The following is a 27,941-nucleotide window of genomic DNA, read 5'->3' on the forward strand; positions in this document are numbered from 1 at the left end:
AGAAATTGTACCCGATAGCACTAGACAGTACTCTCTCAAATCTCCACCTTAAGGTATTGCTAATCATATATAACAATGAGTGTTTTGATAAAGTTTCACTTCAGCTTAAACCCTGAAGCAGTTAAAACCTCACTGATTCATGCAGCCAAACAAAGTGCAGGAATCAGTCAGAAACAAGGATAAGCCTTACCCCAATAAATAATTTTTATCTCATCAAGCTCTTAAAATGTATGAATTTAATGCAGTAACAAACAGGAAAGACACAGGCATACATAATAAATGCTCGTAACAAAACAACATAGCATTATTTCAGTTAACTCACAAAATTCTGTTAGCAGCTTAGTCAATAGAAGCCTTGTTTCTCAAATGGCTGCATTTTAGATCCTAAACCAATAAATGATAATTAAAAAATGTAATGCTTAACGAAGTTAATCTGACTGCTGTATTTCATGGCATGCAAATCTTCTATCCTAAATTTTCTCAGAAGTGATGGGAAAATAAAAGTTCACAAGGTCTAACAGAGGGAATAACAGGCAGCACTTTGGCTTTACTCAGTTCTGGAAAACTTCATTGTACATGAAGTTTATATTAGCTATTTGAGGGTATCAGTGTGCACTGTAGAACAAATTGCTGATTTCATTTGGTAACTGGTTCTTTATTAAGTTTCATTAGAGAGGAAAGAAATTCTTTTCCACTTACTACTAAAGGTTTTGTCTCTTCAATCCCACTTTTTTCTCTCTATGAACATAGCTAGTGGATTTAGAAACAGGATTTAAAATTGTTAGCCTGCAAAATAAAACATGATGAGACTAAACCAGACCATTAACAATCCTGGTTTAGATATGAAAGCTTACATGCAACCCCAATGCTGCCAGAATAAACCTTTTGTATTTGCAGCCTGTGCAGGTACAAAAATGTTTAATATGACAGAAGTGTGGTTCTTCCAACACTGATAACTCTGAATATATAGATGATGTAAATAGCTGGCACATGGATTGTTTTAATTGTATCTCCTCCAGTTTCAGTTTGTTTGACAAAAAATTTATGAGACCTTGCATCAAAGCTAACAAATCCTCGGGGTTTTGGCTAACTGTCTTAAAACAGGTAGTGTGATGAACTGCATTTAAATGAGATGATAAAATGATTTGTTTTAAAAGCCTTGATGTTGCTCTGAAGGTGGAGGGGCTGTAGGTATTGGAAATATAAATTTTTTTCTGAAGGTATATGCTGGCTGGGGCATTTGCTTCTTTGTCCCTGAAGGGCTAACACGTCTGGCCACATCTTCGTTAACTTGTGTAAGAATTGACAAAATATCTTCACCCCTACAGCCAAAAGGAGAGAAAAAAAAAAAAATTACTTATTAGTGAGCAGATGGCAATCCACTTAACATCTCCCTGACCAGCTAGAAGATACAGTATGAACATTTAAAACACAGAAAAGAAAACACATCCTTTTCTCCAAATTTCTCTTGTCCTCATTTGAGTCATATTAAAAACCTAAGACCTTTTCTTGCTCTGTCTTGCTTAATTCAACCAATAAAGAAAAATAGTGGAATAAAATATTTTTACCTATATCCACTCAAGAAACTGTGCCGCCTGAAGATTATAGATGTGAGGTCTTGAGTGTTTTTTCACAATGAACTTCACATTCTTCAGATTACATGTATGGTACTAGCAGTGTTAATATAAATTTATCAGTGTAAAATCATCAGTTTAACTAATGCCGTCCACCTTAGAACATGGGTGGGTGTTCCTAGATGAACTGCCTTTGGAGAAGAAAAATTTAATCAGAGCACTAAGCCAATTATTTACCTTGGTACCAACAACTGTAGCTTGCTGCAGAGGGCCTGAATATACCAAGAACCCTCTTCAATGTGCCGGAAAGAGACGTAACCATCAACTGTGGCCATGCTTAGGAGGAAATCAGCCTCTTCAGGAATACTTTCAAAAAGAGGAAAGCTGTCTTGCATGGAAGACAGGTCAGAAGTTTGTGCACCAGTATCAACATAGACAGGACGCTGTATTTTGTTACCCTGGCATGCTTGGATAAAGAAGAGTTTGGGTTTTGCAGCCAGCTGGGGACATTGACTGGCAGTGAAGTGGGACATAAGGGTGCGTATTAATACAAGTTTCTCATCTGTCCCGTAGATTGCTCCTGACTCTCCATGAGATAGAATACAACATACAAAACAGTTCCTGTCTTCGTGATCTTGTAAATCCTGCCAAGTTTGCATGAGACTTCTAATATCCCCAGACGTCAGATCTGTGTATGTTCTCACATCCAGACCAAGCCATGTGAATACTCTCTCCAGTTGCTCTGTAAATAAATGAAAGATAAAAGGAAAATTTAAGGCAAGAGAGAAACATTTTATGAAGGCACCATGCAAGCTAATCTTGGAGGGGGAAAGACCTTACACCCTCACCCTTCTGCAGATTCATCCTCACACTAGTACCAACTAAAGGTTAACTGGAATAAAAAAAGACAGCATCAGCTCAAACACAGAGTTCCTGGGTTTTTCTAGAAAAGTTTCAGAAAATAGTGCATACATTGTCATTGTAAGTGAGCACACAAATGACACTTGAAAACATGAAGAATCTGCCCTTGCCCAGTTTCAGATAAGATCTTTTGAAAACTTTCTCACATCATTATTTTCCAGGTGCAGTTTTGACTATTAAGAGTTCCATACATAAGAGATAAATAGAGAAAACAGAACAAAGTAATAAGTATGAGTTGCTTGATTATGGAATTTTGCATTATATTAGGGAGAATGATGGTTTAATTTAGTTAAGTTTTAGTTCTTTACTATAGCTGTAGATAAAGGATAAGTAAAAAGAGATTCTTAAAGTTATTCAAGAATGATCGAACTGAAAAACCCAGTGGTTACTTGTCCTTTAACCTTTCCTCCCCTAGGATACATAAATGACAATTTAACACTTATCAAATATTTTACTCTTTTAGAATATTAATTAACCATACACAATAAAATACAGAGCAATACTACATAATCAACTCACCTGGGGAAACAGAGACTAATCCTCCAAAAATCTCACTTCAGTAACTTACCAGCATCTTTGCAAGAACCCTTCCTCTGAGAACTATTGAAGTTAACATTATTAATAATGAGACAAAATCCTCTGTGTGGTCCATCCATTTTGTAGCTTGTCATATTCTGTGGAAAGGAGATGAAAAAAAGCTTACAGTTTCAACAAATTTATTCAACTTACTCATATTTCCTTAACATGTCTCAAAATTGGCATCCAGGAGTTAGAGGCACCTAAGACTGTGGGCTATTTTTGAACATCTGGAACTCAATGGTGCCTCCTTGTGTGAAAAAACATCAGTGGAACTCCAAGCACACTGTCACCATCCTATCAAACTGTAGAAGGAGGGTTTAGCATTTGGGTTCTCATCTGTATGCAAAAGGCAGGATTCAGCAGCCAAACTCTGCAATCTGAGTTGGTGATGGGGACAGCACTCCCCAACTGTTTCCAATGTCAAAACAGTATTTTAGCTTTGTGGCAGAGGATTCACAGTGGAACTGTAGGATGTTAGACATCTGAGTTAGTTTTTTTTGAGAACAGTAATGAATACCTGGAGCAGGCGATTCATACTGATCCACTGGAAAAGGATGCAAGCAGAACAGAAATCTCAGAAGTGCATAAACCTACCACACTAGCAGTTTTTCTGCTAAGACTTAAAATTACCTCCCACTGTTAAAAAAGAACATTTTTAAAGCTTAAAAACTCCATCCACTGCAGTCCCTTCCTGCTCACTAGAGAGCAATACACCCCTCCTTTTGTGCATTTTAGTAGAACAAAATGAAGGCAGCGCTCCAAGTTCCTTCAACAGCTTTGCTACAGCAGTCCAAACATCAGGTGATGAAAGGATGTCATAGCACTGCACTTCAAAGAATTAAACTGCTATAAACAAATGGAGCAACTTGTTCCTTCAGTATCCATAGTCATCACAAAGTAAAGGCCAGAGGGAGATTTCAGTGGTTCCACTGCTGTGGTAAAGAGTGCACATAAGGCTTCTAAAGAGGGATCTCACAAAAGAGATCTCTTCTCATGTACCAAGACCTCTGCAATAGCTTACTAAAATCTTCTGCCTCCTTTTAATCTTTCTAACAAGGGCTTTGCATGCTACCCCTTATCACTTCTAATTTCAAGATGCCCTGAGGCCTTTTCTAAGCCAAATTAAAAAAGTGAGAACTGTGAAGCTCCATTTGTCTCTGTCTTGCACATTCTACTGCCATCTCCAAAATGCACAACTTAGACAAATGCAAACTGTTTTTGCCTTTATCAGGACAATAAGCACATGCACTGGTGTGTGAATAACTTCAAAGGTATTATGCCCATTTTGCCTACAACACACCTTTCAATATTGCTAAATTTCTAGCCTCCAAGGTTAAAATATTCTTTGAAACATGCCAATTTGTCAGTCAAGTCAAGAAACTTTACGAGACATACAGATATCTCACATGTTCTTGCATGATGTCATTTGAGAGAGGATGAAGACCTCACATCTCCAGGTATTCAAAAAGGATTTAAGAGATTGTCTCAAACCTTGGATCCATTTTCTACATTGCTGAATTCTCCACGCAGCTCCAGGTTTAGTTCAGGGAAGGCTTGCGTAAAATTAGCTGCCTTGTTATCTAGAAAAAACCCCAGCATAGATATTTATGAAGATAAATCCAATATTTGTGGACGTAGCAAAAAGGAGTTTAGCTACAATACATCCCTTTTTGTATTTGAAATACTGTTTCATTGAAAGGAATGATTCCTCCATACAAGACAGCATGGTCATAGTCAATGGATCTATTCTGAACGTTTTCCAGTTATTTTTATTACATATATTTTTGTGACAAAGGCAAAGTTTCTATTTGTATTGATACTGCAGAACAAAGATGTCCATGGTACAAGGATAGATTCTACCCAAGACATTCAAATTAATTTTTCATCTGGAAATCAGCTTAGAAATTAACTGTATTTATGAAGACCCCTGAATCACTTATAAATCTCATATTTTCTTAATATAAGAACAGAAATCACCTGTATGCTCATAGCCCATGTACCAGACACATATGCACACACACAGTTTGTGTTGCCAGCCTATTAGTAGGCAACTGCCTTTATGTAGTGCACATTCATAGATCACACAGTGCCTTTTACAGGACAGTCGTCATCATCTCAATACTATTAATGGGGAAATGGAGAAGTGTGACATAACTATAAAGGGATTTTCAGTTTCCCAGCCTGTTCTGTATGTGCTGGGCTGCTCTGTGTGGCCTCAGATATTCCAGCACATCCCTGTTTTTCATGGATTCAGCTAGGAAATAATGCAAGCCAGGAATTGCTACACCAGATTTATGCCACTCTAGCTCCTGTTTCAGCAATACACACATATGACCTTAAGTTCAGTTGCCCAGACCCAACTAGTACTTTCTGCATTTTAGCAAACCTACTCCTAGACTATGAATTTCTCACCTTTTGCCTTTTTGTAGCACTTTATTGTCTCCAGGAGATCAGGTGAAACGGTCACGCAGACATCCTCCAGTATCTGTACATTGTCTTTAGTTAAAAGACCCTGTTTTTCCAATAAAATCAGCAAATCCAAAGCAGACTGACAGCCAAAAGGAGAGAGTAAAATATAATTATTGTTCCTTAGAAATCAAAACATGCCTCTCAGCCGTCTGTCTCAAACAATCACATTATTATCTGCTTTTCTCCCTACCAACAAGGACCAAACAGTCAATTTTACATCACTGTTGAAGCACAAATGTTGCTTCATGGAAAGCCACTGGTTGTGTTATTATTTGGTATGGTCTTTTTTAAACAGATTCACCCAAACTGTATTAATGACTCTTGGCTTCAAGAAGGCTTCACTGCTGTGAAACAGTACCAATGACACATGGACATGAATCTCCCTTGCATATGGCTCAAGCAGGACAAAGATTTGATTTGTCACTTTTTTATAATCTGATGCTAGACAGTGAACTGTCAGTGACTGACTGACCTTGGCACAAGGGACCAAATTCTACTCTTAACCTGTCAACATCTTCCTTCTTGCTATCCCTATGAACACAACCAGCCTAGCTGCATATTATAGCTCTATTCTGCCAAACACTTTTCACACTTCTGCTCCTATTTCCCACCTTCCTTCCCTTCCCACCATAAACACATTTGGCTCACTCCTCACATACAAGAGTTATCCATCGCTTTGGAAGATGATTTTGCAGGAGGAATATGATTTCCTTCAACATCTCATTGGTGATATTCTCTGACAGTTCATACAGCATCTGCCTGTAACAGAGATCCAGTGAGATAAAAGTGGAACAGAAGATGGTGTAAAAACCAAAGGCAATCTAAGAACTCAAAAATGGAAAGGAAAACAGTATGGCATAGATAGCAGTAATGGAGGGAATAGATTTCCACTGCAAGCTTACCTGTATGGAGATACTCTTCCCTTCTCATGCAGACGTTCTTGTACTTTCTCCTTGGTGTAACCAAGTTTCTCGAGCAAGGAGTGACATTTAATTCTGTATAAGAGTTCAGCTAGTAGGAAAGTGTCTTCTGCATTCAGATATTCCTGAGCCATAAGAAGCTTAAAGATGTCTAGTGCTGACTTCACACCTTCTAGTTTTCTGAGGTGGAGCAAGTCAGTACAGAGAAATTTTAAAGCTTCTACATCTTCAGTCACCAGATTTTCGCTAATAAGCAAAAGCTGCTGATGGAACTTCAAGCTGACATCATCCTCCATGTTGCTGGAACAACAGTCTCTCTGCCTGAAAGCAAAAAGCAAACACTAGTAACACTTGCATCTTCAATATAGCAATCCTTCTACTGAAATTTTACCCAATGACTGCTTGGAAGCCCTGAATTACCTTTTAATAAATAAAGGTTTTAAATAAATTTGAAATTTACTTCCTTCTCTAAATACAAGACTACAAAAAAGACCAGATTTGGCAGAAGCTCCAAACAACCCAGTCTATAATTGAAGTTAGCTCTTGTCTGAGCAAAAAACTGTGCTGGATGACCTCAAGGTCTGAGTTTCCTGTTCTTTTAAACATCTTCCACATTTAGATCTTCGCTTCTCTCCATTGCAACTGGGAGGAGTCCCTGCAGTAACTTATTACAACTATTGATGGAGACAGCACAGTGGTTCATGCATATTCTTTGATCCATAGTCCAAGGGCTTCTTTTCTGGCTGTAGCACGGAGGTGTTCCTCTGTTACAAGGCTGACACCCAAGCTGAAGCTGTGGAATATCCATTCACTCCCAGTCGTATCTTGCTTCCAGGTTGTATATGACATTTGGCATAGAAAAACCCTTATAAGCCTCCCTTACAAGTAAATTTCAGTTAAAATGTAATAGCACTCAATGCTCAGTCTAAATAGGCTCTGCACAAGCAACTCAGTCTTACTGAGGTTTAATAGAGACTGATCAACCTTCCACTACACCAACTTCTTCCCTGTAGCCTAGGCAGTTCTATTCTGCCCATGGAAGGTTAAATAGGTAAAAAGGTGCTTCAGTGCCTTCTGGCTGGTAGGTCTTCAATCTTATGTTTAGAACAGCTGGAAGCAAAGGTTTCTACATGAGGAAGCACAAGAAAAGTATCAGGAAAGCAAAGAAGGGACAGCACCTATGAATCCAAAACCTTTGAAACACCTGGGGGGAGAAAAACCAAAGAGGATATCATAACCTGTGGGGGCACAGAGGAGCCTTCTTTTCCCTGTGCTCAATAACTCCAGTTCTCAGCCTGTCTTCACAAACAGAGGTGCTCCATCCCCCAATCATCTTCATGGCCCTCCTCTGGACCCACTCCATCAGGTCCCCATCTTTCCAATGCTGAGGACCCCAGAGCTGGATGCACTCCAGGGGGGGTCTCACAAGGGCAGAATACAGGGGCAGAATCACCTTCCTCGACCTGCTGCCGATGCTGTTTTTGATGGGGACAGTCTTTTCGGCTGTGAGTGCACACTGTTGGCTCATGTCCAGCTTTTCATCCACAACAACCCCCCAAGTCCTTCTTTGCAAAGCTGCTCTCAGTGGCTTCTTCTCCCAGTCTGTATTCATATCTGGGATTGCACTGACCCAGGCGCAGCACCTTGATCCCGCTCAAATTCCTTCATCTACCTTTAAAATAGTTTCCAAGTCCGTGTTGCTACCATTCTTGGAAAAGTTTTTTCATTTCAGACATTTCCTGCTTGAGTTTGGAATACCTTCAAGACTTCTCCTCACTTGCTAGGTGTCCATAAGCTTTCCTCCCTGCCTCTGGACGGAGGGCAGGCTGGGCTGGCCTGGCCACCTCTCCCAGCACTACAATGATACCGCCAGCTCACCCGCTGCTCAGCGTACTGCTATGGGGTTTTTAGAATCCTCTATCGCTTCATGCATTTTACAGGTCACTGAAAAACATCATGGTAAAAACCAAGAGTCCTAAAGCAAAGGAAAGCGAGCAAAGAATCCGGTAAAACTGGGTGATGCTGAACACCCAGCACCAACACACGGGGGCGCAGGATGTGCTCTCTGCCCAGGCTTGGCGCGGCTCACTCGCACATTCACAGCTGGGCTGGCAGGACATCGACACAGAAAAGTAACGAATCCGCGTCTCTTACGTATGCTTTTGAGATATAGCCTCAGAAAAGGAAAATCGTATAAAATAAACAGGATAAGGATTGTAAAATTACCTTTCTCTTTTTCTTTATAAAGTTTTACTGACTGGAGCACTGCCCCAAAGATTTAAATATAATGCAAAGGCCCGGAGCGCCCGGGATGCCGGGAGCTCAGCCCGCAGGCCCACGTGGGAGAGGAGCATCCCGGAGGCCGCGCGGGCAGCCGGGAGCAGCCACACAAAACGAGAGCGGGAGTTAGGCTCTGGGCTCGGGAGATGGAGCCTTCCTTCGTTCCCTCTCAATTTCAGCCCCCCTTTTTGGTACCTCTCACACGAATTCCAATCCCGAGCCCTCTCCCCGCAGCTATCCCGGGCAGCGCTTCGCGGCTCCTTTCGCGGTCACCCTGCCGTGGGCCGGCGGGGCGTGCCCAGTGCCCGCCCGAGGCAGGAGGCGGTGCCAGCAGCAGGGCGGAAAGCGGGACGAGGTGGATGTGAGGGAAGGAGCCGGGGCACGTGCCGGGAGCGGGCAGGGCTGCCAGCGGCCGCGGGGCTCGCAGGAAGCGCGGCGCCGCCCTGCCCCGCCGGGGAACGCTGCAAGGGACCCGGGAAAAGCTTCCGGCAGCGCCAACGGTGCGAAGTGCAAGTCGTGACTAGTAATTCGTCTCGCTTTTGCTGCCAAGCCATTTTAAAGCAGGCTACATCGCAAAAGGGCCTCAAACATTTTAGGCACATTATTTTTTTTGTTTTCCCACTGGAAGGACGCTTGAAGAGCAGTGCTTGTGGGAGAGGGCCGCCATACCATTTGTATGCGGGTCTGTGTGTCCGCTGCAGTAACGGGAGGAGGAGGAAAGTGAGCAGACTCTGCTCAGCGCAGGCTCCTCGGGGCCTTCAGCATCTCCGGGGTCATCCGTACCCTGCACATGCTCGGGTCAATGGAGAGAGGATGGGAAGTGTCTCCTTGCTCATGCCAAAAGTTGTTGCCCAACACACCAAGAGCAGCCGAGTTACCTGTTGAAATTATAAGGCTTGCTGTCCTTTATTAAGTCAGTTCATTTTTATAGAGCTGGAGAAATTCACAGACAAATGTAACAAGTTATAGAGGTCTACAGGATAAACAGACCAAGAATTTCAGAGTTATTCTATGGTCTAGAGGGAGACAGGGACAATCAGTCGACTGCATACAGAAATTTTATTCAGAATATCAGCTTGAAACCCAGCATTTGAATTGAATTACAGTGTCTTATTGTTTCTAATACAGAAGCTGAAAAATAGACATTCTTCAAACCAGCCACAGAAAAGCTGTCAAATAATTCAGTATGGGGGATTTAGTTTAAATGGAACACAGATCATCCACACAGACAGCAGCCTCCTTTCAGCCATACCATCTTGCATGTCAGAAACTTAAAAACTCTGGAGACCAGAAAAGAATTCTCAGAAACTCCCATAAAAGCTTCTCTGACTCAGGTATCTGTAATAGGAGTCACTTCTTACGCAGAGTTGAAAGGGGAGATCAGCCATACAACATGTTCCATCTACAAGTGCTAGCACTGTAACTTCCTCTTGAACATAACTTCTTTTTTGGATGATGAGTTGACAACCACTGTAATACACAAATATGTAACAGTGCAAAGTAAACTTAATTTATGGCTCAGCCACGTCAGTGTAGGTGGCTGAGAAAAACCATGCAACTTAAATATGGGACAAACCACTGAATCTCCTGCCTCATAAATACACCTTCCGAGCCACTTAAAGGCATCACTTATATTCTGCCAATTCTCTTTCCCCTCTTCCATATATACAGCACATACAGAACTACAGAAATTTCTATTCCAATTATCAGAAACCAAACCTGAAATTAAGTGCCATGGAGCAGTGACTTTGACAGCCTTATTCCAAGCTCTGACAACGCAGGAGCAGAGTAACTTGTTTTATCTCCTTCAATAGTAGACTCTGAAAACTAGACATTTTGGCAGTCCAAGACCATGAAATTTCACCAGCATGTCACTCTTTAGGTTCTTGTGTTAACACCCTAAAATCATGATGAATCCAAAATCCTCTTCCCCCTTTTCTTTTGGCTAAAGGATCATTTAACCTGAAATAATTTCACTATCTGCAATACATGGAGAACTTGATGCAGTCCACACCCTTCATCCATTTCTAGACTTAAATTTTATGTGTGCAGTACAGCAAGAAGAGACAGTCCCTATCGTGTATGGAGGGACACAGAAACCTGCTAAGTGTTTTGGAGGGGAGGCCCTATGAGGAGAGGCTGAGGTCACTTGGTTTGTTCAGCCTGGAGGAGACTGAGGGGAGACCTCACTGCAGTCTTCAAGACCCTCATGAGGAGAAGCAGAGGGGCAGAGGTATTGACTGCTTGTCTCTGGTGACCAGTGACAGGCCTCGAGAAATGAAACTGTGTCAGGGGAGAGCTAGGTTAGATTTTAGAAAGAGGTTCTTCACCCAGAGGGTGGTTGGGCACTGGAACATGCTCCCCAGGGAACAGTCACAGTGCCAACCCTGACAGAGCTCAAACAACTTTTGGACAACACTGTCAGGTACATGGTGGGATTCTTGGTGTGTCCTGTGCAGGGCCAGGAGTTCAACTCAGTGATCCTGATGGGTCACTTCTAACTCAGCATATTCTATGAGTCTATGATTCTATAAGCTATGGGAGAAGTGACAGACAACTGCCATCACAAAATTCCTGCATAAAAACTCACTACTTCTCACTAAGCAGCAGGTACAGGGAATCAGCCTACCCAAATACCACTCTTGAAAGAGGTGTCAAGGCAATAAATACTGCTTAGGTGAATGATTATAGTTTGAGCACTGCTATGGTTTAAGAATCTACTGAGGATTAAAACATCAACATAAAAAAATCGGTATCTGACAGCCATGAATGCTGCACAATACATGTTTGTCCCCACAACTCTCTAGAGGGTTGTAATCACTTCCAACCTAGCAGCCATATACAAAGAGACTCCTCCCTTTTCCACTGAAAGGGTTAATTACATGAGCCTCTAGTTTTCAAAACAGCATTTCTACATAATTTCTTAATGAAATGGACTTTACTTACTGTGTCTTGCAGTAAGGCAAAGAACATATATACTTCTTAACCTTCAAACCAAACTTACATTGTCACATGTAAAAGCAGAATATATCCTACTGTTAATATTTTAAGTAAATAGTTTATTTAGCATTACTCAAAACCCCCCAACCAACCAATCCACAAAACATCAACCAACTCACCACATCATTAGAGTCTGTAAGGATAGACACTATTATTCTCACTTCCTTTTTCCTGTTTTCTTCTCCTTCCAATATTGATACTGTATTTCTCCTCCAAATCGTCTTTCCCCTACTTGTTCTTCTCTTGATGCTCTCTACCATTCCCCTTCTTGTTCCTGCTTAAAATTTCCACATTTCTTTTCCTCATCTACCTCCTCTTGGTTCCATTCTCCCTGCTTTTGGTTGTCTATAGGGTAGCAGAAGTGCTCATCAAATGCAAAAGCTAGTAAGGGAAATGGGAAAGTGAAGTTAATTTGTGAAGATCACATTTATTAACATCACTTAGATATCCAACTTGAAACGGCATCTTATTTCTACAACCACAGGAAATGTTCCACTATCTGCTTCATTTATCAGGCACCACAGGAAGTAACTTCTAAGATTCCATATCTGTCATTTTTGTATCCTTCTCTTTTTCCATTAAAAAACATAACCAGAAACCAAGCAAGGCACACCAAGGCCTTCATTTTTTTTCCTGGATAGGAAACTATATTATGAGGAAAAATTAAATACTTACAAGTGGTCTATTTTATTGTCACTAAGTTCAGGGACAATAAACTTTAATGCACCCCATACAAGTTATACTGTTATACAACAAGCAGGTTAACTGAACTTTTCATGTTAGGTAATTGCTACATTGGAGAAAAATTTTTGTATTTAAAACAATTTTCACTTTTTTTCACAAGAACAAAAGCACTTGAAAAAAAAATAAATTAATAGAGGCATATTCTTTTTCATAAGGAATAGCAGTGAGGATGGGGTGTTTAACATAATACAGTCTTAAGGGCCCATGGCTGCTACACACATTTAAGCTCAAATATTTTAAAGTATCTTTTTACCACTATGCCTGGTGCAGTGAATGTGAATCACGTTTCAGCTTCCACAAAATATCTGACAAAATCCCACATTTTTTTAACTGTGTGGCACATTACTGTTATGTCCGGTCACATGTAGACTCATTTTTGCATCAGCAGAAAACATACTTGGCCCAAAGCATGGCAGACTGTCTCATTTATTAACATAGAATGTGTGCTGTGGACAGTTCTGACAATGCAATCTTTAATGTGCAGCAAGAAGGCAGAATCCAGATTATTGAAAAGACCATCTCTCTTTCCTTTCTGTTTTGCCAGTCTATAGAGGCATGCAAGGCAGCACTTGTTAGCAAAGATCTGGCATTACTGGGTAGGAATGCTTTCCTGAGACATTTGCCACTATTAGGTGCCAGGGAAAGTAATCCATGCATTTCAGTGGTTTGGGCTGGCTTGTATTTGTTTAAGGATTAACTACTAATAGGTATGTTAAGAACCACCAATGAAACAATAAAAACACTTGTTTTTTCTTGGAAAACACAACAGCTATATGGTGTAGACCTCTTTCCACTCTGTTATATTCAGTAGCAAGATCCGTTGCAGTGCTATACAATAGCTACCATTCTCATCCAAGCTTTCAGAGACTACTATACTAAAATACAAAATCTAGTGTCTTAGCACACTAAAATGCTTGTAAATTCCTGTGTTTGGAAGCAACAGGCACTTTAGATATACATGAAGTAACAATGCATAAAGTAAATATATGCATGAAACTGTTTGCATCATAGCAAACGCTTCTTGTTAACCATTTCAGATATGTACTTTGTAACAGCAGTTAAGTGGGGAAAAAAAGTTTCTTCCTCAGTGTGTGCTGGAGCAGAAGTGAGTATTGTTGGCTTGGGTCAGCGGTCATATTCCAATCGTAAACTTTTTTGTTCAGTTCCATATGAATAGCTAATAGGCAGAGTTTCCTGCAGCAACAAAAGAAAAAGTGTTCCATTAGAGAATGATGCAAGACAACATTTAAGAATTCAAAAGAGACAAGAAAACCTTAGATTCAGCAAGGAGAAAGTTTGCAATTACAGTCTTTACTGCAGAGGCAAGACCTCTAAAATGCAAGGCTGTACATGCATTTTGAGACAAACTCTTATGACCCAAATCATTGTTGTAATGTTAATTATGCTGACATGATGATCTGCGATTTCATGACAAGGCTTTAGGGTTTGTAAAAAGGTACTAAATGTGAGCATTGCAATTACCTTGAGTAACAGTTCCTTGTTAGATCAGTTGTATAAATAAAACCTTTGTTGGTAAGTTATATATCCAAATGTATCTGCCTTTTTCTCAGATTCCTTTTGATCTCTTTAAATAGACAAAAGTCTTCTGACAGTTTAAATTCAAGATTACATATTGGCAATCTATTGGCTCTGCGAGCAAAGGGTTAATTAAATTTAGAGAAAGTAAAAAATCCTTCCCTCTCTACTGCCTTTTTCCTGAACTTAAGCACTGACTTTTTATATTCGCAAGCAGAGCTCTTATTGGTACATGGCAATGCTCAATTTAACAGAAGCCTTGAATGTGCCTTTTTATCTTGGAGAAGGAAGATTCCCAATCCTGTCTAAAGCACTGACATACATTATCCAGGACAGGTTCTTCCTTTCTCACTCTGCAAAGCCCAGTGCCATAAAGAAACTTCTCCTACTACCACTCCTAGTTTAGGCTACCTTTCTATGCAATTGTGTGAGGATCAGGTGTACCTGTCTTTTAGCCTACGACACTGCAAGAAAACACATTTCAGGACCAGACAGGACGAAACTTAAGGTTTCTCGTTCTCTACGACAACAAGCTATCATAGGAAAAGGGTTATTTCTTTCCTCTTATTTTAATTTACCTTTTGTAAGGATTACGGAGTAGTTCAGCCAGACAACGCAGATAGTATGAGGATGACGCTGGGGATTGTTCTAGTGTAGACACATCCACCTTGCAATGACTCCAAAAGATGTCTGCTGCTTGGGGGATAGTGACTTTAGCACTGATATTCTCACCATTCCCATCGACTTCCAACATACTGGTACATTCCTGCTCATTTTCTGGCACAATATAGCTCTGAATAAAAAAAAGCTTCGGTTTTCCTAGAAGTCCAGGACATGAGTCTGCTGTGAAGTGCTTCTTTATTTGTTCCAAAGGGAATCCAGAAAAGGTATGGTCTGTACAGAAGATGCTCTGAGAATTTCCACGGCTGACCAATATGCAAATGAAGCTGTCACAATTTCTGTGCTTCTGCCACCTTGCAACTTCAAGCAATGTTTGATTCATGGAGTTCATATTTAAATATCTGTGACAATGAACATCATAGCCTAAGCCTCTGAAGGTCTCTTCCAACACATCTGAAAGAAGCAAGATGTAATTAATTAAATCAAAGCACACCAAGGCTCAATCTCAACTATAATGAATTACAGTATTCACAGTGTTTTGCTATTGAAATGAAGTAGTTTATCACAATAATTAAAAAATCAGGATTACTTGGTGTTGATCACAGTACATTACATACTTAGAGTACTATATGCATGTTGTCTTTACTGCGAGTCACATGTTTCATGACAGCAGAGACACTGTTATTTGGCATGTGATCTGTTCCAAATTCCACAGACACTTAACATGCTCTCATTCAGAGCCAGTATTCCAAGTTCCTAAGACTCAAAATATAAGGCAAGAAAAAACACACTTGAAATGATGAAGAGTGATCTGGATAGCATGGGAAGTCTGCTTCACTTTTTAACTTGTCAAAATGATTCTGAATGGTTATTAAAGATACACAGAACTGCATAATAAACAGAGAGGTTCCCTTTCCTCAGTCAAAAATGAACTTGCTGCAGGCATTTTTGCTTCCTATTATATAAAATTTTAAGTGATGAGCTCCAGGTGAAGAATGGACACTGGAGTCTCAACTGTGACAGATAGCCAAATCCCAAGACTTAACTCTTACTGTATTTGTGTCAACCTGTGCTGCAGGAAAATGTGCTAAACTCTGAATAACTACTTCGATGTTTCTTAGTATGGGAGTGAAACCAGACACATAGTGGTTAAAACCACAGGTATTAAGTGTTCAGAGAACCACAAGCTACTACTATGACTTACACCTGTAGCACCATATCTTTAGTATAAAGCACATATACATTGCCCATGAACAGCTTCTGGTAGGAAAAGAATTACCAAGTGCCATGTTTATGTAAAATTCCTTACACACATAGGAAGCTTACACATAGCTGTTTTTTGACGTCACAAGTTTAACAATGCCTAATTAGCAGAGGCTATTTCAGAGGTAATAGCAGCAAAGCAGCTGTACTACCACACTGTTCTCCCCAAAAAGCCCATGGTGAACACACGAAACAGAACTTGTAACTTTCCTCAGCAAAATAAAGGGTAGATACAAACTCTGCACTATAGTGATATATAGTGATAAACAAGAACTAAAGTTTCATTCCAGTTCTGCTGTTTTGATTAAATTTTGTAAAATAATTCAGAAACTGTCCAGACATTTTAAATTTGAGAACAGAAAGATAAATCCCCCCTATTTAATGCAATAAAACACACTCTCAAAATTCTGACTATTCAGTATCTCTACGGTCTAGCAGGTACACACTCAGTGAAGCTGCCCATCAGTCAGGGGCAGCAGTATGTGTGTAAAATGAGAATTACCGCAGTGAGAGTGCTTTTCCTGTAATGTACTGATCTCACTGGCACATGCCCATATACACACAAACACAAAACCTGGTGTCACCTCAGTCCCCACACACGCTAACTGTCACAGTTTAAAAAAACAATTCAGAAACTTAGAGCTGATACCTTAGTTTAACAATTAATCAGAAATTATACATGATAAGCCTTGGATACTTTAAGGCAAGACACACCACAGCATTACATGCTGCAGCCTGAGATCAGAAACTATGTGTTTCTTCAACACTAGCCATCTCCCAACAAAGCTCCACTGACTTTTCAGCATCTCCACCCTACATAAAACACTAGCCTTTTCTCCCGATTGTTTACAATGTAAGGGTTAAAATTGATTTCCAAATGGAAAAGTCAAAAGCAGCTATTTACAAAACAGCAAAATGCATTTCAGTTTGAATTTTATCAGCATTTGATAAATTCATGCTGTTTACACTGGGCATTATAAAGTGTAATTCTTGATCCTACAGTATCTAATACTGGTTCACCTTCCGGAGATTAAATCTTGGGTCAGCTACAGATTCTAATGGATACAATTCCTAATGTTTTCCCTGCCCTCTTCTTTTTCTTTAGCGTACTCAGACTTCAAAATAGTGTGGGACAACAACTCCCTAAGTGGTGAGTGCCTTTCTAGCAAACACCTTTAAGCAATGCCATATGCCCTGCGCCTTCTGAATCTCACTAGCACCATAATGTACTTCAGTGAAAGTCTTGCTTTCTATCGTTAAATGCTGACAGTGCACTGGTAACTTCAAACATCTGAGACACAGACTTTCTGTATCTGAGCTCCACAACCACTGCTCTTCAACTACATCAACAATTCTAAGACAGTCCATCTGCTGGACCAATACATTTGAGAAAACCAAAAGATGCCTGGAAAGCCTCTTCTTCCCCTACATCTCCCAGCTTATTACAGAACTGACTGCAAATGCTCTCTTCATTTTTATTTTTAGCCTCACGTGTTACAGTGATTAGAGAATGAGGGATGTTTTTGACTAGGCAAAAATCTAATTCTTGGATTCTAGAAAGGCAGTCAGGAAACCCCCACATTTCACCCATGGCAGTGACCACACTGACAGCTGTAGTGACAATTTCAGTTAAACTGTGCAAGATATGACAGAAGCCCAGGTGCATTATTAATAAAGGATCTCATGGCTATTCAAAATCTCTGGTGTCCAATATAATTGCACTTCAAATCCACAACAGCTTTGGTTTTGGTTTTGTTAACTGGTGGGAAACACTCTCTTTACTATCTCTGCCAATAACCTGCTGTATGACTGTATGACTGCTTTAAGCCTAATTATTCCGTTGGTTGCTGAACATTCTTTTCTTCCCTCCCAAAATTCAGTCTATCCTCTTACAAGTTCTTTCATTCAGAGATTCTGCACCAAAAAAACCAAACGTTCTTTCCAATAATTAGGACAGTTGGCTTTAACCTGAGGTCAGCCCTTCCAACTCCCTGCTTTAGAAGACTTACTAGAATTGGCAGATTATCTGACTAGGACAACATTACCCTAATCTGGCTGGTAAATGTACATCATATTCTTTATACTAAATTGTTCTAATTATCTGAGATTAACAAGTTAAGGAACTTCAAATTCCAGACTTACCAGTGTCATTGCCAATGCAGTCTATTATCAGGCATATTCCTAAAGGCTGACTTTGCATTCTGTAAGGATCATCACACGTCTGAGAAATGTGAAAGCACAATTACAAAGTCAATACATCACTGTCTCAACTTTTAGACTTCACTATTTTCTCAAATTTTACGTCAGACCTATTAAATTATATTCTGTTGTTTTCCATCAAGTAGCTAGCAGAAATCTGTCTACTGGGTTGTAATGTGTCTTACCTACACAACAAAAAATCAGGAGAAAGGGACTAATGATTCTTTTCCCTCTATTTCTAGTACAGGCTTAGTTTTTGTGTCTTGTGTTATGCAATCTCACTACCATAAAGATTCTTTAAAAGAGACTAAAACTGTACAAGCTTCATACTGCCAATACAATAAATGTAGAGAATTTTTGTGTTTTTTAGGTGTGCAAGCAAGCACTGCTCATCAGAACATCTTCTAATTTAGTGGAACAACCTCCTTGTTCCTAAATAATCTGTAATGACTCTATCACAACTCCTCTCCCCTCTGAAGAGAATTGATTGAAACAAATCAATTTGCTACAGGTAACTCCCTGGCTCCTGACCTACAGGAGAACTAGTGAAAATAGCAGTAGGCCATTACTATCATTAATACCCAAAGCATGTCTGTCTTCTGCCTGGAGAGCAAAGAGGGAGAAGGGAATCAAGACCACATGCAAAGAAGCCCTGTGATTTCTAATGCAGATGGCAAGAGGTCGGAACTCCAACAGCCTTTAACTTGGCCTCCACTAATGAATGTACAAGTTCTGTGTGCATAGTATATATACGTGCATTTTGCACACTGCTGCTTCCAGAGTAGCACAAATATTTTATATTAAAAATGTATTCTGCAAAAACAATTCACAGAACCTGTTTATGGCTGAGGACGTACACATTGTTCTGTCTGCACACAACTAAAGGAAATCTCAAAATGAAATACTAAGAAAACTAAGGTAAATACCCAAAGAGGTTATATTTATTTACATGCATACATATACACAAGCACATACCTTATGTGGCACTGATCCCGATTCCTGAATGGACAGGTGAACTGGTTCTGCTGCAATTAAAACAAACAGAAGTAATCTCAGTATGCAAGTACCAGTGATATTTCTTTGATACCAGATCAGTTACAAAGAAGAATGTATCTAGCTCAGCAAAGTTCTCACCCACTGGGACCTCTTAGTTTCTATGTATGCTACTGAAGTTTAAAAATCCCTAAATTATTCACCTCTAAAATGTTATCTGGATTTCATTCTACATTGCTTGGGGCTAGAAGAAACAAAGAATCTCTTACACTGAAAGAATTCAGCCAACTAATGTTAAAAATCACCGTATTTGAGAGGTATTTGGGGTTTCCAGAGAAAACACAATACACATGGAAAGAACCTGGTATTCAAAGCACAATTTCCTGGCTGGCCTGGTGGGGAGTTCACTGCTGAAATGACACAAAAACTTCCTACTCCAGAGTTAACGAGCAGAGCTGCACTACACAGGCCTCCAGAGCTGGCTTGTCAATCTTATCCATGGTTTTACTAATAAAAGTATTTATTCTGTTAAGAAGTTTTGACAGTGGAAGTTCACAGTTTTTAAGAATGTTTTAAGATGTGGCATCACAAGTAAAGCAAATACAAGACCATACAATAAGGCCAGGCTCACTTCTGAGAGGTATCAAATACTCTCTGCTCCTGGTGTTATTAACAGGATTAGCCATGAACACAACTATCAAACAAGAGTCCTTTTGATATAATGAAATTCATAATTTGGCTCTTTCAGATTATCAAAACTTAGATAAAATGTTCTTACCCAAAGTAAGACTCGATCCATTTTGTAATTTTTCTGTGTTCTCATTCTGAATCTGAAATGAGGAAAAAAGGCATCATTTTCCTGCTCCTCAAGAATTAATAAACATGTTCCAAAATAAAACAGCAGCATTTTTTCCTCAATAAAAGGATATTTTAGATTCATTTCTATCAACTAAACAGAATTACAACATAACATTAAAAAAACCTACCAAGAGCACAGACAAATAAACACCCAACTGTTCCACCTCAGAAAACAATTACCAGCTTGTCATGAACAGCAAGGAAAACCCTCTGAAGATAGGAACTTTGTTTCCTATAGAGCAGCAGGGAGCTGCGTATTTACTGAACACGACAGAAATAATCTCATCAAATTTAGCAAGGTTTAAGACTTTAAGAAAGGTCCTACTAATACAATATCAGAGCTAACCCAAATATAAAGAATACTGCATGCAATGCAATTTGTTGACTTTTCAGACACTGAGGTATCTTCTTAAAATGAGTTTAAAACAAACCACAAAACCCTGCCCCCCCCCCCCAAAAAACTCTTCTTAAAAAAGCTACAATTTTCAGCTTTAAAAATTAAAAGCTACTTTCCCTGAAATGTCCAGAGGTACAAAAAAGAAGAAGAATAGTCAAAGCAAAACTTTTTACTCCACAGTGTAGTACAAAAAAACTTCCAAGATACAGATTTTGTATGTTCAACTAATAGGAAAAAATTCACAGGTATCCTTTAAAGGGCATCTTTCTCAGACAGAAGATTTAAATCAGACCCTAAACTCAGAGTGTAACAGGAATAACAGAAACAAACCAAGCAGTATTTTAGTCACTAGCCATCTCTCATTCCTCAGGCTCCGAAAGATGGATCTCCTTTTAAAGTCCGGCAATATTTAGAAATAAAGGATGCATTTCACTTCTGTATACTTACCCCTGAATTATAAGGAGGATCAATAAGATTGAGATTAGGGAGAGATGCCTGATGAGCATTTACATATACTGGCTGAGAATGAACGGAGGACATTGAAGCTGCAAATTTAACAGAAACACAAATACACCATCATATTTCAACTGTTTTAAAAACCTAAATCTACGAAGAATGCAAATACCCTTATTTGTAACTCGTAGTTTTATCTTCAGTAAAAGCACATCTGATTCTTGCTACCAAGAGTAACCAGTGCAAAAAGAGCATCTTACCTTCGTGTTTGTACTTCTGGATCTTCTTAATCAAGTCTATCCTGTGAATACTTCGAAAACAGTTTTCTATCAAATCCAGTTGATTAGGAGCCACCAAATTTAGCTTCTCCAGGTCAATTATAAGAGCTAGAAAACTCTAGAATAGCAACATAAACCCAAACACGTCAGTAATTTGTTCTCTATCAGAAGTAACAAAGCAATCCAGAAAATACCATGGGGAGGTCATAACGGCTGTATAAACAATAAGAGACGTTACACCTTCTAAGAATAATCTCTGGAAGACATAAGAATTCTTGGTATTATCACAGGAGTAACAGAAACTACAAAGTGATATTCTTAAAAACCAATCCTAAATTTTTGAGGAAGCAGTTTTGTATTTCATTTTTGCTACAAAGCCAGCCACTGGGAATGTCCCCTAGCATGCCACAAAGCAAGCAGCAAGAAAAGCTTTGGGTAATTTTCAAAGCTGCTCTCCTTCTTTGACTGAAGATAGAAAAGGAAAAAACCTTAAAGGAAGAAGACAGAAATCTTCAGTCTTCTATGCACAGTGGTCAAGGTTTCTGAATCCTCTCTACTGAATTTCTGCTTTCTCAGAGGATTTAATAAAATATTCAGAATGCAAAGGTATAAAGACATAATTACAATATATCTGTTCTTCTGTAAGTGAAGCAGAGCACAAACAAAAAGTGACCTTGTAATTCAAGATACAGTTCAAATGATTACTGGTTTGAGATCATTCTTATTTGGACTTTCAGGTTAGTAATACTGAAGAAAGACTTCTGTAAAAATGCCTTCTGCCTATGAAGTTCATTCTACCACTGTACAGTATAACAAGCACTGTTCCCTCTTACTTTTTTACTAGTTTTCCACGCTTCTTTCCTTGAATTAAAAGTCAACAAAATGAAGTAGAAGCCACTACTTCTTGTCTGCTTCCTGATGTTTTTGTACTCCTGCCTCAATACTCCTTGCAATACTGTCTCCTCTCCTTTGCTGTCTAGCTACTTCTTTTCTTACTTTAACCTCTCCTTGCTCCAGAGGAGAATACCAGCAGGAAAACATACCTTATCTTTTGCCATTTTCATACGAGGTGCATAATCTCTGAGTAGAAAACCAAGAGAACCCACTTCGTCTTTTTCCAGATTTTCATTTATCTCTACCATTAGTACCCTGAAATAAAGTTGAGATATTTCTAAAGGATTAGCTTGCAGCAAGATTCCTCTTGTTCCCAACTACTTAACTTCTCCCCATGTTCCAGTCTTAATCTACCATTTCTAACTAATAAACAGGTAAAAAACCTACCCTGCTTCAAGATCCAATTACAAAATACCTACTCTTGCTAATCAGCACCCGTGTTTTTCAGACTGACAGTGTAATAGCCACTGTTAGGAAAACAGAAGTTTCCTTAATGTTTAATAGAGATGAAGTGCGAGAATCACACAACAGAACACATCCTTCATTTTTTTACCTACTAGTTACAGGGTTTTTATTTTAATGAGAATTTAATACAGGAAAATCTTCCTTATGAGTACATGTTTTTCTTTCTGAAGTCTCCAAATAAAATAACTGGAATTTCTTAATTTAAGCCTCGCAAAACTAATACAGTAAAAGAAGTAAGAGAGAGGTCCTTTGAGAAAAGCTATACCACATGGCTATGTGCCCAAATCCATCTAGAAGAGAAAGTATCTCTAACTAAAGATATTCCTTTAAAGTGTCATTTTTATCTGCTAATTCAGAATTCTACAAACATCACTGGTTTTATTCACAAACACACAAACTCCTTAAATATAGATGCTTCTAATGCCATGACTGGTAAGAAACTACAAAAGTTTAATTAAGGGACTAAACTTGACTGTAAGTCTAGGTATAATGTCTTTTTCTGCTTTTCTTCTACCTTCAATAAATATTCTCTGAATCGGTGAAGTATTTAAGAAAATAAACAAAAACCAATTCACCCATACACCACCCTCCCCCCCCCCCCCCCAAACAAAGGAAGAAAAAAACCCACTTATTTTGAACAAGATAGTACAGTTTTGAAATCTGAAATAGATATATTACCTGTAATCAGGGATAAGTCTGAGACTCCTGGCAAGGTGAGCTTCTACTGTTGCTTTCTCAGTGTTCAGGATCCTCCTCAGCAAGTCAAACCTCTTAACTCTGTACAACAGCTCAGACAAGCCAACAGGAGTCAGTTTCTCCCTCTCATTCAAAGCCACCAAGATCTCTTTAAGATCAGCATTGGCCAAATCAGGAGCAAGGTCTCGGCACAGGAAAACCATCATCTCTTCTTCTTCTTTATCCAATTCTTCTTGAATCTGATGAATAAGGAAAGCTGGCACTTGGCACCTGGTCATCACTTTGTTGCTGTTCTTTTAAAATTGCCAGCCTACTGGTTTTTAAACAGGAAACCAACATGGTATGAAGCCCGTGTCTACCACAGCACTTCTCTTGTGTTCATTCTTAACTAGATGCATTTTTACAAGGGCAGTTCTGTGGGAGAGAATTAAAAGGTAATAAATAAGTGTTCTGCTGCACAAGTCCACAGTTAGCTCTGCTATCTGAAGTATTTCACTTTCAACTAACACTCCAACATATACTACACAGACATCCTTTATCCAAGGGACTCTCCCAGTTGTTCATTACAAAACTAAAAGTATTTGGAAGGTCATATTAATCAGAAAGACAAACAAGTTCTTTTTAGAGTAAATTACCTTAACCCGAGTCTGTATATTCCATAGGAAGTGAAACAAAAATCATCAGCTTGCTGATGAATGGTAGATTAAGCATTTCTGAAAGCTCTGCCCTTTTCCGAGCAACCCTCCACTCCTCTCACCGTCACCACCTTTTCCCCCCTAAAAGTCTCAAGGCATTTTTCAGGCAGAATTTTTAGAGCTCAAAGGTAGTGCAACCACACACAGACAAAAGAATGAAGAAAAAACCTCCCAACCATATAAAACCACTGCTATCAAGTATGCAATTTGTCTTAAATGTAGCAAAACAGAGGAAATACTAGCAAGATAATACATAGTTTTTAAAACACTAATTATCTGTGTTAATTCAGGAGTAGGTTTTCTTATATGAACATCATTTAAGGTGATTCCAACCTGAATGAGTTACTGGGGTTATAAGGATTCTCCACACACACCCTCCATGCCCAGAAAGACTGAAAATCCACTCAGAGAAAATATTTCAATCTTAAGTATGCAAATTAGTTAATTCTGAAGGTATAGATAAGACATAGACCACGTTTTTCTTCATGACGCATGCATGTATCACCATCCTGAAAACTGAAACAAAAATTCAAACCTAGAAAAACCCCCAGCCTTGTGATTAACAAAATCAGTAGGGTGCTATGCTCAATTTCCACTGCCACCAACCATGGAAATTCTATCTAACCTCCTCTGACCTCCATGACATAGATGGAAAAAGGGGAAATGAGCAAACCTGAAGACAAATCTTAGTCCTTTCACAGAGTTTGATCAGTATACTGCAGAGTTTTGTTTAAACCGTACTGGAAAACAAAAGCCAATTCAACTTCAAAGCCTAATACACCAAAAGATTCTAGCACCTGGATAAGATTTTTTTATAGCATTTTCAGCCTTTTGTTACACATTCTGGAAGTTACAATCAACAATGTCATATGTTGTGTCCATAAATTAAGCAGGTGAGATAAACTCATCTAAAAGCTTATTTTTTTTTTTTCCTAGTGCTGTTTAAATGAAAAGTAACTAGAACCATCTCCTCAGCAAGGAAGAAACAGATTTGGTTAAACCCCTGGACTGCCCACTAAAAGAATGTATCAGAGGATAAGCAGAGGAACCCCTCATGTACTGTAATGTGTTTTGGAAAGTTTTCTATCAGAAGAAAAGCATATTTATTGATAACTTATTTTCAATCTAGCATCAAACACTTGTGAGAATTCTGTAGAATGACACAGACTGTTTTCATGACATAATGCAGTCAAGAAGGAAGAGGGACAAAGCACCTTCATATGAAAGTACCTCCCAGGCACATTCAGCAGGGACTTTCAAAAGAACATGAAGTCATAGTCTAAAGTGAAACAGGAATTTAACAACTTTTGGCCATTTTCGGAAATATCAGAAAAACTTTTGAACTACTCCAGTTGATTTTTACCCAATCTTTTAAAACTAGTTAAAAAAAAAAGGGGTGGAGGGGTGGTAGGGAGGAATTCCTAGTGAGTTGAAATTTCAGACATGCAAAATTACTATTTATATGTTAACTTAAAAATAATCTGCCTTTAAAACACACATATGAATTATCTTCTTTTGTGAATTTCCTTTCTATATGATACATCACATGCACATTATAAAAAAATGCTGATTATACTCTCAGTGCTGAAATTCGCTTACCTGTATGCAAATCTGTTCACAAAAACACTGGAAAACTGGCATTTGACCATTGCCAAATCACTGATCTAGATCCAGTACACATTGGTTTCCATATAGGATTTTCCAGTGATTACATCAACTCATTCTCTGTTGGACAAATATCAAGACCACAAATTACTGTGGGGGGCCTACTTCCTAATTTTATGGGGGAGGAGAAACCAAAGAAAATGACCAAGGGTCATTCTTATTTATGACTGCAGTGAACCAGGAATGATGTTCTAAATAAAAGGAAAACCAACTGTACATATACAGTGATTTGCCAACAATATTCTTTGGGTACTGAGTGGGGAATGAGTAAGAGCAACAGGAAGTGACTTCTTAGTATAAACTAAAACAGTTTATAACTTTGCATCCAAAAGCCATGTGCCCGTATTTTGATAGCAGGAATGTCACAGGACTGGGGCAAGCCTGATACATTCCGTGTGTGTACATCTTAGCCAGATCCACGCCACCGTAAGAGATGAAGAGCATCATGCTCCACTCTTCCATCTGATGACCACTTTTTAAAACATCACAAATACAGTTATTATAGCTGCAAAAGTTAAAGAGAAAAGCAAACACAACATAAACCCAGCAGCCTAGCTTTCAATTATCTGGACCCTGCAACAAGATGACTTACTGAATGTAAATTCTCTACAAGGAGGAGAGAAAAATCAGTTTATCTTCTAAGACCAAATAAAACACTTCATACTCATCAGAGATAAAGCTGCCCCAATAATTTTTGTGTTCACATGCATGCATAATTAGGCTTTTTTTCCCCCCCATCCTTGCAAGGAACAGGAAATAACAACATACTATAACTTCACACAAAGGCGCACAAGGCTCCAGTTAACTCCTTGCTGGCATTTTGTATCTTGAACGTTTCAGAGTCATCTTTGCAGCAATAAAACCAGGATATGACACCAGTGGGTGTCGTTGTGATTTGGAAAATTACCTTTCTTTCACAAGACGAACTCATGTGGAAGACCTTGTGTTGGAAGGAGAGAGTAAAAGATGACCTGGCTACGGGCGGCACTGACTGTGCTTTGTGCTTCCTCTACTCTGCATTGTTTGAAAAGGTGGCGGTGGTGAACGACTGCACTTGGAGCCAGGGCCATCTGGCATTTTTCAAAGTTGAAGAGCATGCTCCTCAGCTTTCACATTTCCCAGTTTCCTCACTGGCCTACGCCCTCTAACAGGACTTGGCCAACGTACTCCGGAAAAGCAGGGAATTTCTGAGGGAGCCGTCGCATTCCTTATGCTTCAATAGTTTTCTCTCGGTGTAAACTAGTATGACCACGCTAATTTGTTTTAACACCCTAGTCCTCCTAATTAAATCAAAAAAACCCCCAAAACCAAACAAAAAATCCCCAACAACTAAACGTGGTTTACGCAGATTTCCTGTCAACTTTTTAAGTACGTCATTTTAAATTACACTCGGTTTCGGTTGTCGCCACGGGCCGAGGCCGAGCTCCAGCCTCGCTTGCGCTGGACGCTCCGGCTCTGCAGGACGCCTCTCCCCCGTGAACAGGGACGGGGACCCGATCTCGGAGCACAGGGTGTTGGGCCGCCTATGCTGAAAGAGCAGGGTGGGAAGTGTGAGGGAAAGGAGGGGGGAAAGGAGCGGGGGAAGGTATAACGCACCCAGACGCGTCGGGGAAGTCTCTACAGCAGCCAGGTCCGGCATTTGGAGCAGGGCGGAGCCGGGGCAGTATCGGCACACGGGCTGCCGAGCCCCGGGCCCGGGGGGAAAGAAGGATGATAGGTTTAGTTTTGTTTCCGACTATACCTCTGGAGACGGAACTCGGGGCTGCACAAACACGACCGCCCAGCTCCCACCGGATGGAGGCGGGACAGGGCCTGCGGCGTCCGGCACCTCCCCCGGACACGGACACAAGAGACGGGGCAGCGCTGTGAGGAGATGGCGGTGGTGCGGTGCCGCGTTCAGCGTGGGCACAGGCGTTTGTAGGCTGTGTTTTTGTCCTGCTGCTGGTCTGGGGACTGACAGAACGGCTCTGTATTGGCCCTGCGATCTATGAAGTAATAGCAGGTTTTTCGGTGACCTGCTGTCAGCGTGAGCACATGTTTTGGCAGGAGTTTAGACGTAACGCCTTGAATGGTTCATGACTCACTCTGAATTTGTTCGTTCATAGTGAGGATAATGTACAGTTGTGTGAAAGTTGTATGCTTCCCGTTGTATAATCTTAAGTAAATATTACGTAACGCCTTGTTCCTGAAAACTGGGCGTTGCAATTCCCTTCACATAAACTAGCAACTTTCATGAAGCTATTTACTGCGGGATGCGTTGGCATCTGGAGCTGCTCTCCAAAAGGCCTAAAATCTGAAATTTTATTTTATCTGTTGAACTAGACAAAAGCCACCTCCATATATGGTGCAATCAGACAACTCCCAGCTCAATGGAGTTCAAAGCATTTGCGAAACGGAGTCATTTTTTTGGTGCTGCTAAAAACAGAGCAGTGGAAGCGCAG

General features: G+C 39.8%; 2 protein-coding genes across 9 annotated transcripts; both read right to left on the reverse strand.

Moving 5' to 3' along the window:
- Positions 1-215: 215 nt before the first annotated feature.
- Positions 216-11,947, reverse strand: LOC121670336 (caspase-10-like). 3 transcript variants are annotated; one of them, XM_042040383.1, is made up of 8 exons: positions 11,863-11,947; positions 6,446-6,784; positions 6,203-6,302; positions 5,487-5,622; positions 4,566-4,654; positions 3,064-3,169; positions 1,812-2,316; positions 216-1,322 (listed from the first exon to the last, which is right to left on the reverse strand). In XM_042040383.1, exons 1-8 carry the CDS (start codon positions 11,868-11,870, stop codon positions 1,151-1,153), a joined length of 1,455 nt encoding a protein of 484 aa, XP_041896317.1. In that variant the 5' UTR covers positions 11,871-11,947; the 3' UTR covers positions 216-1,150. The 3 variants fall into 3 exon arrangements, with proteins under 3 accessions (XP_041896317.1, XP_041896318.1, XP_041896319.1); XM_042040384.1 differs by lacking the exon at positions 11,863-11,947 and adding an exon at positions 8,939-9,158; XM_042040385.1 differs by lacking the exon at positions 11,863-11,947 and adding an exon at positions 8,690-9,158.
- CFLAR (CASP8 and FADD like apoptosis regulator) lies at positions 9,786-27,340 on the reverse strand. Of its 6 annotated transcripts, XM_042040389.1 has the most exons (12): positions 27,097-27,311; positions 25,435-25,560; positions 23,123-23,554; positions 22,129-22,234; positions 21,068-21,203; positions 20,802-20,899; positions 19,878-19,929; positions 19,082-19,131; positions 18,050-18,128; positions 14,602-15,097; positions 13,533-13,681; positions 9,786-12,124 (listed from the first exon to the last, which is right to left on the reverse strand). In XM_042040389.1, the coding sequence occupies exons 3-11, from the start codon at positions 23,416-23,418 to the stop codon at positions 13,546-13,548; spliced, it is 1,449 nt and encodes a 482-aa protein (XP_041896323.1). In that variant the 5' UTR covers positions 23,419-23,554; positions 25,435-25,560; positions 27,097-27,311; the 3' UTR covers positions 9,786-12,124; positions 13,533-13,545. The 6 variants fall into 6 exon arrangements, with proteins under 6 accessions (XP_041896323.1, XP_041896321.1, XP_041896320.1 ...); XM_042040387.1 differs by having other exon boundaries at positions 9,786-13,681; positions 27,242-27,340; XM_042040386.1 differs by having other exon boundaries at positions 9,786-13,681; positions 27,097-27,310.
- Positions 27,341-27,941: the final 601 nt, after the last annotated feature.

The sequence above is a fragment of the Corvus kubaryi genome, unplaced genomic scaffold, assembly GCF_017639235.1.
Source record: "Corvus kubaryi isolate FWS band 111438036 unplaced genomic scaffold, C.kubaryi_AGA036_p1.0 37396, whole genome shotgun sequence".
In the NCBI taxonomy this organism is placed as follows: Eukaryota; Metazoa; Chordata; class Aves; order Passeriformes; family Corvidae; genus Corvus; species Corvus kubaryi.